Source organism: Mixophyes fleayi, chromosome 1 (genome assembly GCF_038048845.1).
Source record: "Mixophyes fleayi isolate aMixFle1 chromosome 1, aMixFle1.hap1, whole genome shotgun sequence".
Lineage (NCBI taxonomy): Eukaryota > Metazoa > Chordata > Amphibia > Anura > Limnodynastidae > Mixophyes > Mixophyes fleayi.
This window is the reverse complement of record NC_134402.1, coordinates 229,964,614-229,983,116: the sequence shown is the minus strand read 5'-3', so window position 1 is coordinate 229,983,116 and position 18,503 is coordinate 229,964,614. Positions and strand designations below refer to the sequence as shown.

Here is an 18,503-nt window from a genome sequence, read left to right as displayed (position 1 = left end):
ATTATACAGAATTATTTACAAATATATACTTTGATTGTCAGGCATGAAAAATCACCAGTGTTACCTTATAGCAGGATACCAATACAGATCTTTCATCCATACTGTGGCTTTGCTCAGTTCACGCTGGCAGCAGCCTTGGAGTGTGATGTGGAGAAGGGCTGTACTGTCCCCAGTGGGCTCAGGCTGCCCAAAGACCATATAAGCGAAATGTACTTCAGAGTTGGGGCTGCAGGACAGCGTTCTGCTGTGTTCCAGCACAAATTAAGCACAGGTTAAACGTATAGCACAAAATTGAACATTCACACAATGACACAAAGCCATAAAAAGTCTCCAACAGAATTTATTTCTTTTTCTAGATCTGTGGCATTCTGATCTTTTCTAGAAAACTGGTTATAGATTCTAAGTGTCCCTTTTTACCTCCTTTAAAATAAAAACCTAGAAATTAGATATTACTAGTGAGAGCTGGGTACCTAACATTACCAACCCTTCCTAAAATGCAGGGGTTATTTTAACCTCTTCAATGCTGAATGGACTGTGAACACAATTTAGAGTTGAGAAGTGGTTAATCTTGCACAGTGATAATCCCTGCTTTGGAGTGAAGTCGGAAGCAGACTAGGTTCCGGATGGTAGTCATTGCCCCCATTATATATATATTCAGATAAAACATACATGCTTACCCTGTTTGCCCTGGTATTATCCATTAAAAAAACTCAACATTTATACAACAGCAACATTTTCCCTCAGAATAATGATGCTGTGACAGATGGAATAAATGGCATTACACGCTATTGAACTGACCCAACAATGCCTCATTTTTTAAAGCTGGTCATATTTTAAACAGTTAAAATATGACCAGGAAAATAACTCTTTAAGGTTTACAAATTGTATTTTCATGTATGTATAGGTCATTTAAATATATCATGCTACATATTCCATCTCCCAACTTTCAGACTACATAGAATAACCTAAGAAAATTAATAGTGGATACAATTTTCCCTAATCTCTTTATATTTTTTTTTCTATTTATTGGTATATTAATAGTCTTTTTTTTATTTAATTATATTTTCCACACATTTTTTTCTCATATAATCATACCAAATCTAAAACACAAAGCTGTTGTTTTGGATTTGTTTACATTTTATGATATCTTTCATCAATCTAGAAAATACCATTCTAGCAATGTCAATAACATATTTACCCCTACTTGTATAACATTACATTATAACACACCCAAGTCAATCCTGTAGTTGCCATGCCAATTCCATTACCAATGCCAATGGCAGCTACCGTCACAAATATTTACTATTCATGTGCACTGAAATGCTACCTTTAAAAATGAAATATATATGTATTTTCAATTGACTGACCTATAACCTTATTAATCCATAAAACATTTCCCACTTAAAGAAGAATTCCACCCAAAACAAAAAAAACATAATTTTGGGTGATTTGAGATAAGGTAAAATGACAAATTCTACATACCTTTGTCCAGTGCTATTCGGCAGTTCTGCTGAAGGCTCCAATGGTCCAGCACTGAGATCCCATTGCACACTACATTTTGACTGATGCCTATAAGCAGTGGGGTTTTCAATACCCCTTTTCCTTGAATTTCCCATTTATGTGCATGGGAAATTTATGGGAGAAGGACATGTAAAACACTGTAGTTGGTTTGGTATTCCTTAGTAGAAGAGATTAGTGAGAGTAGCGAAGAAGATCCAGAAATACAATCGTAATCGTGTTTTCACTTAGCCATTTCACAGAGGGGCCATTCTGTATTGTATATTTCACTTTCCGTAATCATAGTCTATAATACGAGCTGGAATGAATACAGTGGTATGGTTGGGGCAGAAGTCTGTGTTGAACAACAATGACAGGGGTATTCCAGTAAGAACAATAATTTAAGGGGCATTCTTCACAAAACACTTAAGGACAAATTCCATTGGTATAATGTGCATAACTCCATGCCCAAATGTGGAATGAGGATAATATTCTGGGGATCAGTTTTGAACATGTTGCTCATCTAGGATAGAGGATTGCAGAACTGGACCATTGAAGCCATCAGGGTAATGCTTGATGAAAGGTAAGTAGAATTATTTTATCATATCATTATTGAATTCCACCTAAAACCAATTTATTAGTTTTGGATGTAATTATTCTTTAAAGTTGAATGGCCTAAGATAGGACTAAACCATTGCAGAAGCCAACAGTGTCCTTGGGAAGACTACAACCCTCCTAAGGGGGCATCATAGAGCCCTACACTGCCCTATGGGTGCAATAGGGGGATATGTGGGCTGGGTGTCAGGTTGTGATTGGATCTGGTTCTAAATAATACTGTTCACATTTTTACTTAGGAAAAAAGTCAGTAACACTTCATAACATCCTAAAGGCTAAACTTAATTTAAACATATTACCATGTTTAATTGGAATTGATGTTATGGAACAGCATCTACTTGTAGATCCTAGGCCATAATAAACAAAGGTATGGAATATTGTTTGGATTGCACATGCATACGGGTAAATCCAGAATCTTGAACTTGGTTGTAGATTTACTACAGGAAGGAGTAGATTTCACCAATTGGGATACCAGGCTCTGTTTTAGAAGAAAATCACTGCACTACATCTAAACAAACTGTGGTTTGTCTTAGGATAGGGCTGTCCAACTGGCTTTTCTGTGTCCGTCAACAATATGGGGACCATCCCTGCATTTAATGTAATGATATCACCTGCCCTGCACTTCTAACGCTTAGACAGAAATGTCTTGAAATCAATAGAATAACTATAGAGTATATATGATTCTGCTTTATGGGCCATAGTTTTCTTTAAGAACCAGATGCCAATCTCATACACCATACACCTTGGCCCCTCTACAAAAATGTTTGCCACCCAGTGGGGCAGTAACACTGGTATATTACATATTACACCACTCCAGTAACGCATGTTTAAAAAAATACAGAGCTTTTTCTCTCTTGTATACTTCTATATATATAAATATATCTGAATATATTTATATATACATAACATATGTAAACACACACACGTACATTAAGACCAACTTATGGCCCACTTACAACTTAACCCCTTCTTGCCAGATGAATGTTGCAAATCCCTCTGACAACAGTAAGGTTACATACAGTCTCACCCCATTCATATGTGGCTCTTCAAAATATATTAATTAATATTTATTTTCTTTTGGCGGGGCTTCTTAAAAAAATATGGCTGACTGCCCATCACTATTTGATACACGAAGTTGCAAGGCTCAGAACAGAGGTGTTTGTCTTATTAAAAACACAACACATGGCAGACAGCCTTAACTCTATTAAAGAAAATAAATACAATTTGGGAAAGTTTTTAGCAGACTGATTTAGAAACCTATCTAGACTGGACTACTCCCCATCAATGCACAGGGTTAGCCTGTGGCAGAGAGAGGGATAATCGCGCCACTGCGCGTACTCTCGTGTGCGTGTTTACACAAACATTTTTATATAGATATTTTTTAGTTTTTGATAGAACTTTCACTCCAGCATTTTCAAAGAACCCTCAGGGGTTAACAAATATCCAAGGCTTTTAAGAAAAAAAGCTGACATAATCAAACCACATAGTGGCTATGGATAAAAGGTGAGCTTGTTAAGTCTTCACTCCACCACTCCCACCCTGGTCTCCATCTGTCCTCTTCCCTCCTCAGCCGCTGTCTGAAGAAGTGTGCGGGGCAGTGGAAGGAGAGGTACGTCTCCGTGGGGGGCTCCATGAATTGTCCGAGCTGTTAGAAGGGGGAAAGGGTCTATGGGAACGCAAGAGGAAGAGTTCTCCCTGCTCTCGAAGCAGTGCCTGAGCAATCAGCCCCGGAAGAGCATGAAGGGAGCCATTTAGAGTGTCAATCTTGGTTTCCAGGGTTATAATTCTCTTCTCGAGGTCATCATTACGTTCTTGAAGCTCAGACATTAGGTCATACATCACATTCTGTGTCTGTGTGAGAGTAAAAGAGTTATGTTAATAATTGTATACAGTAACAGTATTAGTTTAGATAAGTACATTTAACAGCTACAGAATTTTTTTTATCACATGGACATAGAAAGGATACTATTTCAGTGTTTTTATCTAGTAATTTCAATATCATTTAATAAATACAACATTTAATCCTTTGAAAATAATTTATTTAAAGGGGTGTGCATAAAAAGGAATTTTACATAGAGGCTCTTACACACATTGACCAAAATATGCAAGTTCATATGGCAAGCAAAGAGGGATGGAGATGAGCACTTGAAGGACTTTGAGAACTTCAATGAATTGAGTCATTCTTATCAGTGCTTTTCCAATGGAATAAATCACACTTGGACTGTGTATTCCAAATGTTGAACCTTCAGAGAACTCATTAAATTCCCTGTGCATGTCCGAGATACCATTGGGGTGTGCAAAGAGGTCTGTCACATGGGAGAGTGCACCATCTACTGACACATGAGTTTTTAATGCAAATTACCAATGCAGTCACATTGTACTGTGTTATATAGGTAAAACACAAAGAGGAGAGCTCCATTGCTAATTGTCATTGCTGAAATAGAAATAATAGGGCTGGCAGTCTTGGTATAAATCTGCATTTACATTTTACTGTACCATAGCTCACTAAGAAACGGGAGAGGTGGCAGGGTTCAGTGCTGAAACAGAAATTGTAATAATAAGGCTGTCAATATTCTTAAAAGTCTCCAGTGACATTCTACTGTGCCATAGCTCATACAGAATCAGGAGGGGTGGCATTGTTCTTGTCACTCTCCAGTCTCAGTCATGATGATACTAATCCCTCTACCTCATGTGCTAAAGTCTATATTCAAGGGCATAGTGGTTTTAAGTCAGGGAAACAAAAATGTAAATATAAAGCTTGTACCTTTTTAAAGAAAAAAACACCTCTCTAATAAAGGTGAAAGTTTACTGTAGAAAACATAAAATTGCCAACATGCCATTCTACCCAAAATATTACCAAGCAAACCAGCATCAGCTAGCTCCCTTCTCTCAGCTAGATCTCAGCACCTGCAATCTACACTGTCATCATATTCACCCTCATCAGTGTGTACATCATCCTCAAACAATACTAATTCATCCTCGCTGGAATCCACCATCACAGAAGTGATGGTAAGTGATGTAATTGTTGGTAATGGCCTTCCTCATGGAATTTGTAGTTCATTTTACAGAAGAGCTGTCATGATTTTTGGGCAATTCTTTTAGACCAGACCAAATGTCAAAATGTTGTGCAGACTCATCTGCATCAACACTGGGGGGTAAATGTATGAATCTCCGGATTCTTCATCTCCGGCGTGTTCAGCTTCTTCAGCGCTTAAATTTAAAGCGGCACTGCATTGTAAAGGGAAGTTTCCCTTTACAATGCAGTGCCGCTTTAAATTTAAGCGCTGAAGAGGCTGAACACGCCGGAGATGAAGAATCCGGAGATTCATACATTTACCCCTGGGTGTCTTAGGAAAGCTACGTTTTTTCCTAGCAGAAATTTCCAGAGAAACTGAAGGAGGAGACGTCATTGTGTCATCTACCACTTGAGCTGTCAGCTTGCTGACCAGAGCTCATTGCATCTCATGAGATCTGGGTCAGCTGGAAAGAAAGAAAAGACATAGCTCTTAAACCTAGGATCAAGCACAGTTACCAAAATGTAATGATCTGATTTCAAGATGTTGATAACTCTTGGATCCTGGTGAAGCAAATAAAGTACTTAATCTACAAGTCCAACATAATTAGCGGAATTGCTTTGTTTAATTTCCTCCTTCAATTTCTCTTGCTGCTTTTCAAAAAGTCTAATTAGAGAAATCACTTGACTCAAGCTAATAGTGTCTGCACTCTCTTCACAGGTGACTACTTCGAGTGGTTTCAGCACATTGCACAACATGGAAAGAATTCTCCACTGTGCTGGACTAAAGTACATTCCACTTAAATGCTATTTTTCTTGCAGCTGCTGCATTCTCCTACATGCTGTTTCAGAATCCTGAAAATGACACTAAATATTTCGGGACACAGACAGCATCACCTGAATGTCATTGTAATTTTTTCTAAAGTTCTGTACCACCAAGTTGATTGTGTGAGCAAAACAGGGAATGTGATGGAATTCTCCCCACTGTAATGCTCTAACAATATTGGTGGCGTTATCAGAAATCACATATCCTCAGGAGCGTCCAAGCAGCATAAGCCAATGACATCCCTTAGTTTTTCAAACTGTCAGCGGTATTACCTCTGACCTGCGCCTTGTCTCGTCTCTGATAACCACCTCTCACTCCCGCCTTCAAGACTTCTCCCGTGCTGCTCCCCACTTATGGAATTCCCTACCACGCTCAATCAGACTTTCCCACAGCCTTCAAATCTTTAGATGCTCTTTGAAAACCCATCTCTTTTTTAGAGGTGACCTTATCCTCGATAACACTATTCACACTAATGCACCCTCCCAACTATCTCAATCTCCACTCTGAGCCACACTCGCTCCTCTTGTTGCAGCTGTGCCCTCTTCCCTTTAGAATGTAAGCTTTCTAATGAGCAGGGTCCTCCATACCCTTTGTTTTCATGTCTCCATTCATTTTGTCTGCCTTGTCTGTTCTTGTTTTACATATGTCTTGTTTTATGTATGTCCTTGTCTTCCCTTCTGTACGGCGCTGTGGAGCACTGTGGTGCCTTACAAATCTACGATAATACTACTACTACTACTACTACTACTACTACTACTACTACTAATAATAATAATAATATGCCTCTTAGTGAAGCAGATGATAGACAGAGAAGCCTGCCTCTGAAAAATGTGATGTACTTGGGTACATGCTGCTGCTATTCCTGCTGGTGGGTTGTCACAGTCATATAATCTTTAGTTTGCAAAGTTCCGCTTGTCCACATTTATGTGGTTAAGTGTACAGTGGGTAGAATGGCATTTTGTATCCCAATAATGACATTTTTACGAACCTTCTGGTAGAGGTGAGGAATAGCTTTTCTAGTAAAATTCTGTCGTGATGGAATTTGGTAATGGGGACACAAGACCACAAGTAATTGTCTAAAACCAGCTGCATTAATAGTGGATATTGGACACAGATCTAATACTAGCATAGTCGCCATGGCGTTTGTGATTCGCTTTGCGACTGGGTGACATCTTATATATTTGCTAAGGATTGTTTAACAGTCAATTGTTGTAAACTACTAGTAGTCTTCTTGTTGGCCTGCTTCTGTGTTGAATATCCACCTCCAGTAGCAGGAGCAGCAGCAGTGGGCCTAATGCTCAAGAATTCTCCTGAGGAGTTCTGGATAGGGGAGGAGTTATCTTGCATTAGCAACTTGGATGCAAGACTTACTCCGATCACTTGTGAGGATATTGATGATGAAGGTGTTGGGGGTGTAGATTGCAGGTGCTGGGATCTAGATGAGAGAAGGGAGGTAGCTGATGCTGGACTGCTTGTTGTTATTTTTTAGCATAAGTTTCTGATTTTCCCAAGAGCTTTCCATGAACACGCTTCAATTGGTGTAACATGGATGAGGCTCCTAGATGGTTAAGGTCCCTACCTCTACTGACTGTGGCTTTACAATGCTACAAATGGCTAGACAACTGTTGTCAGAATTTGGGTAAAAATAATTCCACACATAGGAGGTGGATTTGTTGGTCTTATGCCCAGGCATGACAATGGCCTTCTTCTTATCACTGGCAAGAACTGCTGCAGTCTTTGTTTGAAACTGTATGAAAATAATATTGTGACCTGTGAGGTGGTCAAAATTGACTGCAAATGACTTGAAATTAGTGTTATTAAGGTTAATAATAATGTAGGAGCAAAAAATGAGCAAAATTATGTGATTTTTTTTTAGCATATTTTAGCAATTTTTCTGAAAAATACATATCCAAAACTAAAACCAAAACACAAAGTTAATCCAGATACAAAACCAAAACCAGAACATGGGGGTCAGTGAACATCTCTAATTAGAACATATTTTGGTCATTACAGTGACCTTTAGGCTGCATGCACGAGGTGCTTGTGATGCATCTGTAGTCTGTCTAGCCTGAACTGGACAGACCACTCCACAGATTCCTCTCTATGGAATGCTACACATTTTACAGTGAATGCTGGAATGGACCCTGACCTGAATAGATTAACCAACTAGTAGTCCTTAAGGGTCATTTATGAAGGTGCAAAATGTAGCGCACATGCTGTTTTACATTGTCTTGCACCTATTTTTATGTCAATACATCTGGTTTATGGGAAGTGCATTACTCTGCAAGTCAAGGTGGTGGTGTCTAAGGTGTTGCAAAATTTTGTGTCTTCTGATGGGAGGAGCCAAGCAGATCACGGCATTCCTATCTATGTGGATGCACACATACACTATGTATTGTACCCACATGCAAAAACAAAATTTAGGTTTGTGGGACAAGATATTTAATTGAGATGCAAGGAGTAGAGAGGGTGCGTATATGGAGGAATTCCCTTTATAGCAGGTTGCTGCACATCCTCTTTCTCCACACGAAAAGATTGTTTTTTACAGTTACTCAGGAGGTAGTGGTAATTGTTATTATATGCACACAACAATATAAAATAAATATTGAAAAACACAACAGTGACACATTTAATAAAGAAATAAGTCTGAAGCCGAGTTGGAAACACAAATGTATGTATAAAGTAACATATACACATTGGTACTCTGCTTGTCCACAAAAAACAAACGTAAGCCTACTTTCATGTGCAGATCTGATTGCATCTTAGACTTGTGACTCTTTATGACTGGAGAGGCAGGACAATGGAGGAAAGGGATAGGCAAATGCAGACTTAGTATAGTAAGGGCGTTTTCATTTACTTTCAACTAGAGATGGGCAGGCTCGGTTCCCCGAGATCCGAATCCATCCGAATTTCGCCTATCCGAGTACCGAGCAGAGCAGGCTCGGTACTCTTCCGCCCATTCGGAATCAAAATCAAGGCAAAACGTCATCATGACGTATTCGTATTTCTGAGCTCGGTTCTCGCGAGATTTGAAAAGCATAAATACCAGCCTCCACAGCAATCAATCGCCATTTGACAGAGGGAGAGAGCAGGGTTAGGTCACAGGCTATATTAGCGCAGAGACAGAGCAATAATTGTACACATTATTGTTTAAATTCTATTCTGTACAATTCTATTATTATTAATACCAATTCTATTAGCAATTGTTAGAGCAGGAAGAGAGGAGGCTTTTATTTTTTCAATGTTTTGCACTACAAGCGCTTTGGGGTCTCCCATATTCCCCAGTGTTTTAGACTGATTTTTCTGGCTGTCAAAAGTGATGTTTGTCAGCAGTATTTCTAAAACAAAAATTACTCTACAAGTGCTTTGGGGTGTCCCATATTCCCCAGTGTGAAACACTAATTTTTCTGGCTGTCAAAAGTGATTCTAAAAGTATTTCTAAACATTTTTTGGACTACAAGTGCTTTGGAGTGTCCCATATTCCCCAGTGTGAAACATTAATTTTTCTGGATGTCAAAAGTGATATTTGTCAGCAGTATTTCTAAAAAATTTTGGCCCTACAAGTGCTTTGGGGTGTCCCATATTCCCCAGTGTGAAACATTAATTTTTATGGCTGTCAAAAGTTATATTTGTCAGCAGTATGTCTAAAAATTTTTGGCACTACAAGTGCTTTGGGGTGTCCCGTATTCCCCAGTGTGAAACATTCATTTTTCTGGCTGTCAAAAAAAAGTTATATTTGTCAGCAGTATCTATCTAATACAATTTTTGGCACTACAAGTGCTTTGGGCTCATTAACATGGATTCAAAGCAGTCCACATATGAGCAAAATCAGCAACCAGGTTCTGTCACCAGTCCTGATGGTAGTGTTCCCAGTACGTCATCTGGGAAAGGCGATGTAAAAGTACATAGTCTTTTTAAATCAGGGAAAAAAACACACACCCCAAAAAAAATTACAGTGTTGAAGCGAAAAAGAAGTGTAACTGAGGAAAAGTTAAGTGCCGATAAAAAAAAAATTGCCAACATGCCATTCTACACACGCAGTGGCAAATAAAGAATGAGGCCAAATCCAGACAACAATTGTATAGCTATTTGTCGTGTATGTCAAGCCACAGTCAGTCGAGGGAGGGACCTTAACCATCTTACGCCATTTAACGAGAGTTCATGGCAAAGTGTTGGGAAAAGCTGAAAGTTCTTCCAGAAAAATTACAAGCACTCCATCATCAGCTAGGACCCTCCAGTCACCGACATCCCAACAGCTACAAAATACACCCACAACACCATCCTCATCAATATCCTCAGTAGCGCTCAAAGTTAGCCCTGCATCCCACTTATTAAGGCTGGATGACTCCTGCACTATAATTGATTCCTCTGAAGAAAGCGTTAGTCCCACTGCTGCTGCTGTTGCTGCTGCTGGGGGTGAATCGTCAGCCCAGAGGAAGGCCAAGAAAAAGAGCAGTCCTACATTTCAACAATTAACTGTGAAACAATCATTCCTTTAACTAGACTATTGGAAAAGCAGCTTGAGAAACTGAAGGAGGAGATGAAAGCGAGCAATTCCGCAAAGTATGTTGGCCTTGTAGATCAAGTACTTCATTTGCTTTACAATCATCCTTGAGTTATTAAGATCTTGAACTTGGATCAGTACGTTTTGGCCACTGTGCTTGATCCAAGGTTTAAGACCTACATTGAGTTTTTGCTTCAAAATGAACGAGATGTGAACTTTTGCAAGGAGCTATTGCTCAGCAAGTTGTCCGCTGAACTGGGCCTTGGCTTGACAACGTGTCCTCCTTCACTTTCTCAAGCAGCTGCTGCTCGTAAAAAATTAAGTTTTCAAAAAAGAAGCAGGTAAGATGCAGAGGGCAGACCAGACCAGTTTAACATCTGGGCTGGTTTGAAGGAGTTTTCCAAAAAATGTGTCACCTTGCCCATAACTCCATCCAATATGAGTAATAACATGCAAAGGATGGTGGAGGATTATTTTCAAGAGGTAGTTGATATGGAAATGTCAGACAGTCCCTTTCCTTCCTTGGAAGAAAAGCAGGCCATTTGGAAACCCATGTGCAAACTTGCTTTGCAATACCTAAGCTGCCCACCCTCCAGTGTGTACTCTGAACGAGTGTTCAGAGCAGCCGGGAACTTAGTCAGTGATCGCCGTAGACGGTTACTTCCCAAAAATGTGGAGAAAATTATGTTTATAAAAATGAACTACATTTTCCACGAGGAAGGCCTTCACCATCCAAGACATCCAAGCACTGACTGCTCTCTAATGGTGGATTCAAGCGGCGATGAATTGATAGTCTGTGATGATGACGTACACACTGATGAGGGTGAGGATGAAGCTGAAGATGATGACGATAACATCTTTTTAAAACTTTCTATTTAAGTGTAGGGTGCAATCTACCCCCAAAGAGGAAAGGGACTTGGGGCATTTCTATATCACGTACCGTCTTGAAAGGCTGCTGTTTGGGCAATTTCTCATTAAGGGTAGGGTGTCATACACAGACTGACCCCAAACTGGCTTTGTCCATTTCAATTAATATTGTACAGTCTATAACGGCTGAATTTTTGAGTATTTTCTACAAGTGGAGGGGAGCCTAGAGTGACAGAAACCAAACTGCCTTTGTCCAATTCAATTTATATTGTACAGTCTACAACGGCTGAATTTTTGAGTATTTTCTACAAGTGGAGGGGGGCCTAGAGAGACAGAAACCAAACTGCCATTGTCCATTTCTTTACATATTTAACTAAAAGTGTAAGGTGTAATATACATCCAAAGACGATGGCTGCATTGCCAATATGCATAGATGGAGAGGAAGACAATCTGGTTTGTGTGTAGAATTAATGAAGACCTACCAGGAATTAAACTGTTTTTTTGATTATTTATTAGCTTTACAATTACATTACTTATCCAAGAAACAGGTGGAGCACTAAATTTGGTTATTTTATGCCCAAAAACATTGATTTTTAAACAAAATAGCAAAACAAAACCAAACAAAACCAAAACCAAAACCAAAACCAAAACACGCAATGGCGGTTTCGCAAAACCAAAACACGACGGTAATCCAGATCCAAAACCAAAACACGGGGGTCAGTGAGAATCTCTACTTTCAACTGAGGCAGTCCCGAATGGAGAAGTAAACACGACTTTTGCTTGCGGGTGCCGGAGGGATGATACAGATACACACTGATGAGGACGGTCACCAGCACTAGGTAGCTGCTGCTTCGGCTGCTGCTGCTGGCTGAGGATTGACCTTTGAAGCTAATAGTTTCTATTTCTTCATTGCTCGTACTTATATTATTTGATTTTGTGGGCATATTTTACTATTATTTTTTTCTACTTTCATTGGTACACTAGAAGGAAGATTATACCTGCTATAGTATAGAGGTTGTTCTTTAAATTGAAATCAAATCTAATAGTGAAAGCATGTTTCGTTATCAAACCAAACGTACAAATGGGGCAATCGCAGAACATTCACAAAGCACAAATGAGTTGAGTAGTGTGTAAGGGTTTCTGATTTATGCATAAAGTAAACCTGGCATATATGCTACTGGTACAGGGCTAGATCATCATCATCTTTACTTATATGGTGCAACAGAATCCACAATGCGATCAGTAAACAATAGACTAAAAAATACAGATAAGTAAAGGACAAGAGAAACAATAGAATCAGTAAAAATAAATACAAAACCATTATAGAGAAAGCAACTACATACGAAGACATAATTAGAACAATGAAAACATTACAAAGAGGATGAGGAGACAGGAGGTAGAGACCAAACTTGTGAGAGTTAACATTAAAAGGATTAGGGTAGTAAAGGGAAACAAATAGAGGTGGAGTGAAATATGCAGGTGGAGCGTGAGTAGGGAATTGTCAGATAGACAAGTTGGAAAAGGTGAGTTTTGAGGGACCGTTTCGAACATTCAAGATTGTGGGTGAATCTGATTGTGTGGGGCAGGGAGATCAAAATGTGTGCGCAGCAGTGTGGACAAAGTACTTTAAGCAGGAATGTGAGGTGGTGATAGCTGATGAGGAAAGGTGAAGATCATTGATGAAACATAATGGGCATTTAAGGGGCTGTTTCTTGACAAGTTGGAGATGTAGGAGTGGGAGGCACTAAAGAGTGCTTTATAAGTGAGGGTGATCAACTGTGTAGTGAGCCAATGGAGGGTTTTGCAGAGAGGCATAGCGGAAGAGGAACATCGGAAGAGGAAGATTAGTTGCAGTGCCACATTCAGCAATCATTTGGCATCCAGGGAGAGGAAAGAGTAAATCTTGGCAATGTTGCAAAGATACAGGAGACAAAAATGGGCAAGGGGCTGGGTATGGTGAAATTGAGGGCGGAGTCATTGATGACTCCCAGGCAGCATGCACGGGGAACAGGGGAGAAGGCAACACCTGCAACCTTAAAGGAGATCAGAGGAGGATATATTTAGTTAGCAGATATAATACATATTTTTTGTTGGCGCAATATATGATATCTTGAGGAGTGTGTGTTAGTTAGTAAAATAAAGATATAATAAAAATAATAAAAGTATCTAGGGGATACTAAATATTTTTTGAGATGCAAAACAAAAAGACAGTTGTCAGTGCTTGTCCTTAACACTGTATATATGTGTGCAAAATGAAAACATTAGATATTGGTTCATATTTTGATCCAAACTTTTAAGCCTGCATCCCAACGCCAAAGGTACTTCATTGTATGCAGGTACTTTTGAAAGTACATTGCCCCAAGTAGTGGAAGCTGATAATGTAAATTCAACTCTGTTGTGAGTATCGACTATCAAATAAGAGGAATTTTTATTAATTAACCTTTATTAAAACACACCCCTCAAGATATCATAATAAATCAATAAGAAATGTATATGGGGGATACTGAATCTGCTAAATATTATGAGGACCATATGATCATACACGAGTGTATAATGTGTGAAGTTGAAAATAGAAAAATCTATGTATAGGGACAGCTGTTTTTACTAGTATATTGTACTGAAGGAGATGAAAATGGGCAAGGGACTGGATATGGTGAAATTGAGGGCGGAGTCAATGATGACTCCCAGGTAGCATGCATGGGGAACAGGGGAGAGGGCAACACCTGCAACCTTAAAGGAGATCAGAGGAGGAGATACTTAGATAGCAGATATAATATATATTTTTTGTTGGGGCAATATATGATATCTTGAGGGGTGTGTGTTATCACAGTTTAGTTGATACAATAAATATATACTAAAAATAATAAATGTATCTAGGGGATACTGGATACTTTTTGATATGCAAAACAAAAAGACAGTTGTCAGTGCTTGTCCTTAACACTGTATATATGTGTGCAAAATGAAAACATTAGATATTGGTTCATATTTTGATCAAAACTTTTAAGCCTGCATGCCAGCATCAAGGGTACCTCATTATATGCAGGTACTTTTGAAAGTACACTGCCCTCAAGTAGTGGAAGAGGATAATATAAATTCAACTCGGTTTTGAGTATCGACTGTCAAATAAAAGGAATTTTTACTAACTAAGCTATATTAAAACACACTCTTCAAGATATCATATTAACACAATAAGAAATGTATATGGGGATACTGTATCTGCTAAATATTATGAGGACCATATGATCATACACGAGTGTATTATGTGTGAAGCTGTTTCTACTAATATAGTGTGCTGAAGCATATTTGAAAGTACATTGCCCTCAAGTGGTGGAAAAAGGTAATACAAATCTTACATGGCACTAATTGACTGTCTAGTAATGACAATAAATCTTTATTATACCAACTAACCTATAATAATACGCAGCTCTCAAAATATCATATATTACCCCAATAAAAATATATATATTATATCTGCTATGTATTATAAGAACTATATGATCATATTATGCTTCAGAAACAGTAACCAGTAAACATAGACTTCATCATAAAAAGTGGGGAAAAAACACTGTTATATAAATTTAAAGGCGATAATAGAATAAAGTGACAAGTGGAGTTTTGTGCAAGTTTATTTTAGTATATTTTAGAGAGCACAGAGCACAAACACACTTCACCTTTCACGCTACAATTTTATATTTCGCTAAAAGTTTTCAAAAATTGAGAAAATGGAAGTTGAGCAACTTCCATTTTCTTTATTTGTCTGAGAGGCATGTTGTTGTCAGTAGCTGAGGGGGAGTACTGACATTGGATTGCTATTTGGAGGTCTCTGGGGTACCTCTTTGGTAAGTTATCTCTCAATTTAAAAACACATATGTATGGCCCAAATATATGGGACTCTCATTGTTTAGAGTAGGACCACCCTATTAGCAAAAGCACCTTGGCGTTGTGGGTGGCTTCAACATACATTTGCAAATGTGTGCAACTGAGACTTTTGCATTTTTATCTACAGTAGAAATAGCAGATCTGTTGCTGGCTATAGCAGTGTGCTGGGGGTATTTGTCTCAGTTTTCAAAAATAGGTCAGAACACAGAAATAAGAATATTTTAATGAATTGAATAATTATTTTAATATAATCTGGTACGTAACAAAGAGTGCCCCAATCAGAATCACTTTTTCTTTCTTTATCTGTCAATCTACTTATTTTATTTAAATAAAGCATTTCCTCCAATGGGAAATATTTTAAAATAATTATTTTTTTTTATAGAATTTTCATACATTAAAGCCCACGAGATATATCTATCAAGAGGCAGTTCCGGAAAAGCGCTATTTCTTGACTGTTTGCATTAATTTTTTAAATCATCAATTTTACCTGATGGGCTTTGTCTTTAATAAAATTTGCATTTTAAAAAATGATGGTAAACTGTCAAGGTTTTTCACAACCATCACTTGATAAATATGCTCCTAAGTCTCAAGTCATGCATGAACATATGCCCCAAGATGGGCCTGGAGAGCGGTAAGTGAACCCTTACTACTTCGGGCTAGTACCGCCCGGCAGTATCACTTGGCTGCGCCAGCAACATTCTAATAATAAATTATGGTGATAACAGATTCACTATGTAATGTATTTGCCGCAGATGAATAAATAGGGTCTATAATATTCTAATTTGAAATAGAGCCTGTTGCTTGGGGTGATCGTTATAAATTTGTCATCCATCCATCACAAAACACTTTCAGAATCATATCATATAACACAAGTGACATCAGTACTCGCCAAATATAAAAATATATATTTAGGGAACATTAATGTATATGTGATCCAATGTTGATCAAAGCTATTCAAAGTTGTTCATTGATTAGTGTTCAGACCATCCAATTGGCACTTTGAAGCTGGTAGATGGCTACATATGTTTGCCAAACTATGCAGCTTAAACCTCTGCCTTTATTATTTTCAGCATGTAAATTAGTTCTGGCAGATGACTACAAGCAGGGGGACCTGCTACTTGTGCACTCAACAATTATGTTTTTAGTGGTAACACTTATAATTATAGGAAGATTGCTTTTTCCTTAGCATTTTAGTTTTCTTCACTGCTCAAGGGTAGTAGATAATCCTCACTTAAGTTCAACTTAAATATTACTGGTCTCTACAAGCATTGTTGACATTTATTTGAACTTTTCTACTACTTGTGGTTTATTATTGAGCATTACTGTTACAAAACAACAATCAATTACTTGATGCAAATAGATGACCGCAAGCTCATATAATACAGCCCCAACACTAAGGATATAAGTACTATCAGCTGAAGGGGTCAACATGCGATCAGCAGAAACGGCTAGATAGTGCTGCTGTTAATTATCATCATCATTGTGTAATATTGCACCAGTCTCTGCCTTCTAAAAGGTATATCTGGGCATACATGTCTAATTGTGTCACAATTTCATGACACATTTTCTGTACTCAGCTCATGCTTGTCTGTTCATTCCCATACACATTCCGCCTCTCTAGGCATAACGGGACGCAAGTCAACGATACACAAATATCTATATATATGTGTGAATCAGTCTTTTTGGTGCAAATGCGCAGAATGGAGATGTGTATCTTATGTGAAAACTCTAATGAGTGCCTAAGGACACCTACTATGTCCCTCAAACCAAGATATAGAACAAGTCTTCCTTCCCCTTGCTGTAATTTGCTTGCTTTTTGGAAATATTCAACCACTAAAGAAAGCTATGTTCCTTCAGTCAGTGACATCAAGCCCTGGATTTTTCTTGATCAAGTGATGGAATCTCCACTACTGAGGAAGGGAAGAGCTTTTTATACTGGTAAATGTAGCCTGGAAGCCAGAGGATTGCAGATTTTAACTCAATCCATGAACATTTCCAGTCCCAGTGACTGTTAATCATATAAGCAAAGCTCACCTTTGCTAAATCCACCAGAGTGTTGGCCTGATCATTGAGCTTCCTCTGCTCCATTTTCACACTGCGTAACCTGTAAGTGACAGAACAGTTAGGTTCATACGGCAGACCTACTTCCCAAACAGCCAGTCACATGACACATGCAAAGCAACCGACATCTTTCCTTCCCCCACAAAAAAATTGAAGCTGAGTAAATAACATTATCCCTTCCAGCACTAAAACTTCTCCAAATTGTGGGACTGTTCTGTGCTGTCAGGGTTAATAATCTTTATGTATTAGTTCATGCAAAGTCACTTGAAGATGAGCGAGCAAAAAGTTAAAATCTGCATAGCGTAGCTCAGGACCTTTTTATGTAACAGAGGCCTATACACTGTTGTGATGGGATAGAGATTGGAAGTACGTTAAGCATCTTTGCATGCGTCAGTATGAATTATCCTTTTTATTATCACTGCCTCTGACAGAAAGCTGAAGTTTGTGTGAAACTGGAGCAGCCACTGCATCCCTTTCTGAAGGAGAGTATGCTGCTTCCTATTATGATGACGAGCAATTCTAGACCATGGTGCCCGACAGACATCTTTACCTTAAGTTGCAGAACTGAATTTATAAATGATATCTTAACCAGGTGTTATTTACTAAGTCCAGATGTACAGTAATCAATATTAACCAATCAGAAATGCCTGAGAATGATTTCATTGAAGTGTATGAGATCACTCTTAAGCATGCCTGTAAATCTGGACAGCTGATGTTCTTTGTAGGCCTGTGTAGTCATCAATCAATCACACTAACCGTCCGCCATGTGATCTGGGTGCTTGGCCTTACAACTGAACGATCTAATTAGTCCAATTTGGCTAAATTAGAAAATGGATTCTGTTGCTCAGCACTAGGACCAAAGAACAAGATAGAGTCTTGTGTCAAATTTAAGACACTAAAAGCAAATGTTGATCGTTTGCTATGGGTTATTTCACAGCAATCCTCGTTGTCTTATCTAATATATAGTCACACAATATATACACACAATGCTGTCACTGCAATTCATTAATTGGTCATCTAGTCTAGTTTCCTAGTACAGTGATCGTCAGATTACCAGGACGGGATCAGATATTACTGCCTAGCTATATGAAGCTCCATATAATGAGGACCAGTGCTGACAGAGCAGATACTAAAGCTCATTGCTTATTGGATGCTTTAGTTCAATGAACATTTTTCACCTAAATGCTATGTTAGTAAATGAGTAATGTATGTATAAGCATAACTCAAACTTGGGAGGAGAA

The 18,503-nt window shown here is 38.5% G+C and overlaps 1 protein-coding gene across 3 annotated transcripts in view; it reads right to left on the bottom strand.

Annotated features, from left to right (window-relative positions):
* Positions 1-322: 322 nt before the first annotated feature.
* The window catches only part of KCNN1 (potassium calcium-activated channel subfamily N member 1), an 83,232-nt gene continuing 65,051 nt past the window's right edge, over positions 323-18,503 (bottom strand). For all 3 annotated transcript variants that reach the window (XM_075206852.1, XM_075206861.1, XM_075206845.1), the window contains 2 exons: positions 17,236-17,305; positions 323-3,963 (listed from right to left, as the gene is read on the bottom strand). In XM_075206852.1, the coding sequence (XP_075062953.1) occupies positions 3,679-3,963; positions 17,236-17,305 (355 nt within the window). In that variant the 3' untranslated portion in view covers positions 323-3,678. The remainder of the gene's footprint in view (positions 3,964-17,235; positions 17,306-18,503) is intronic.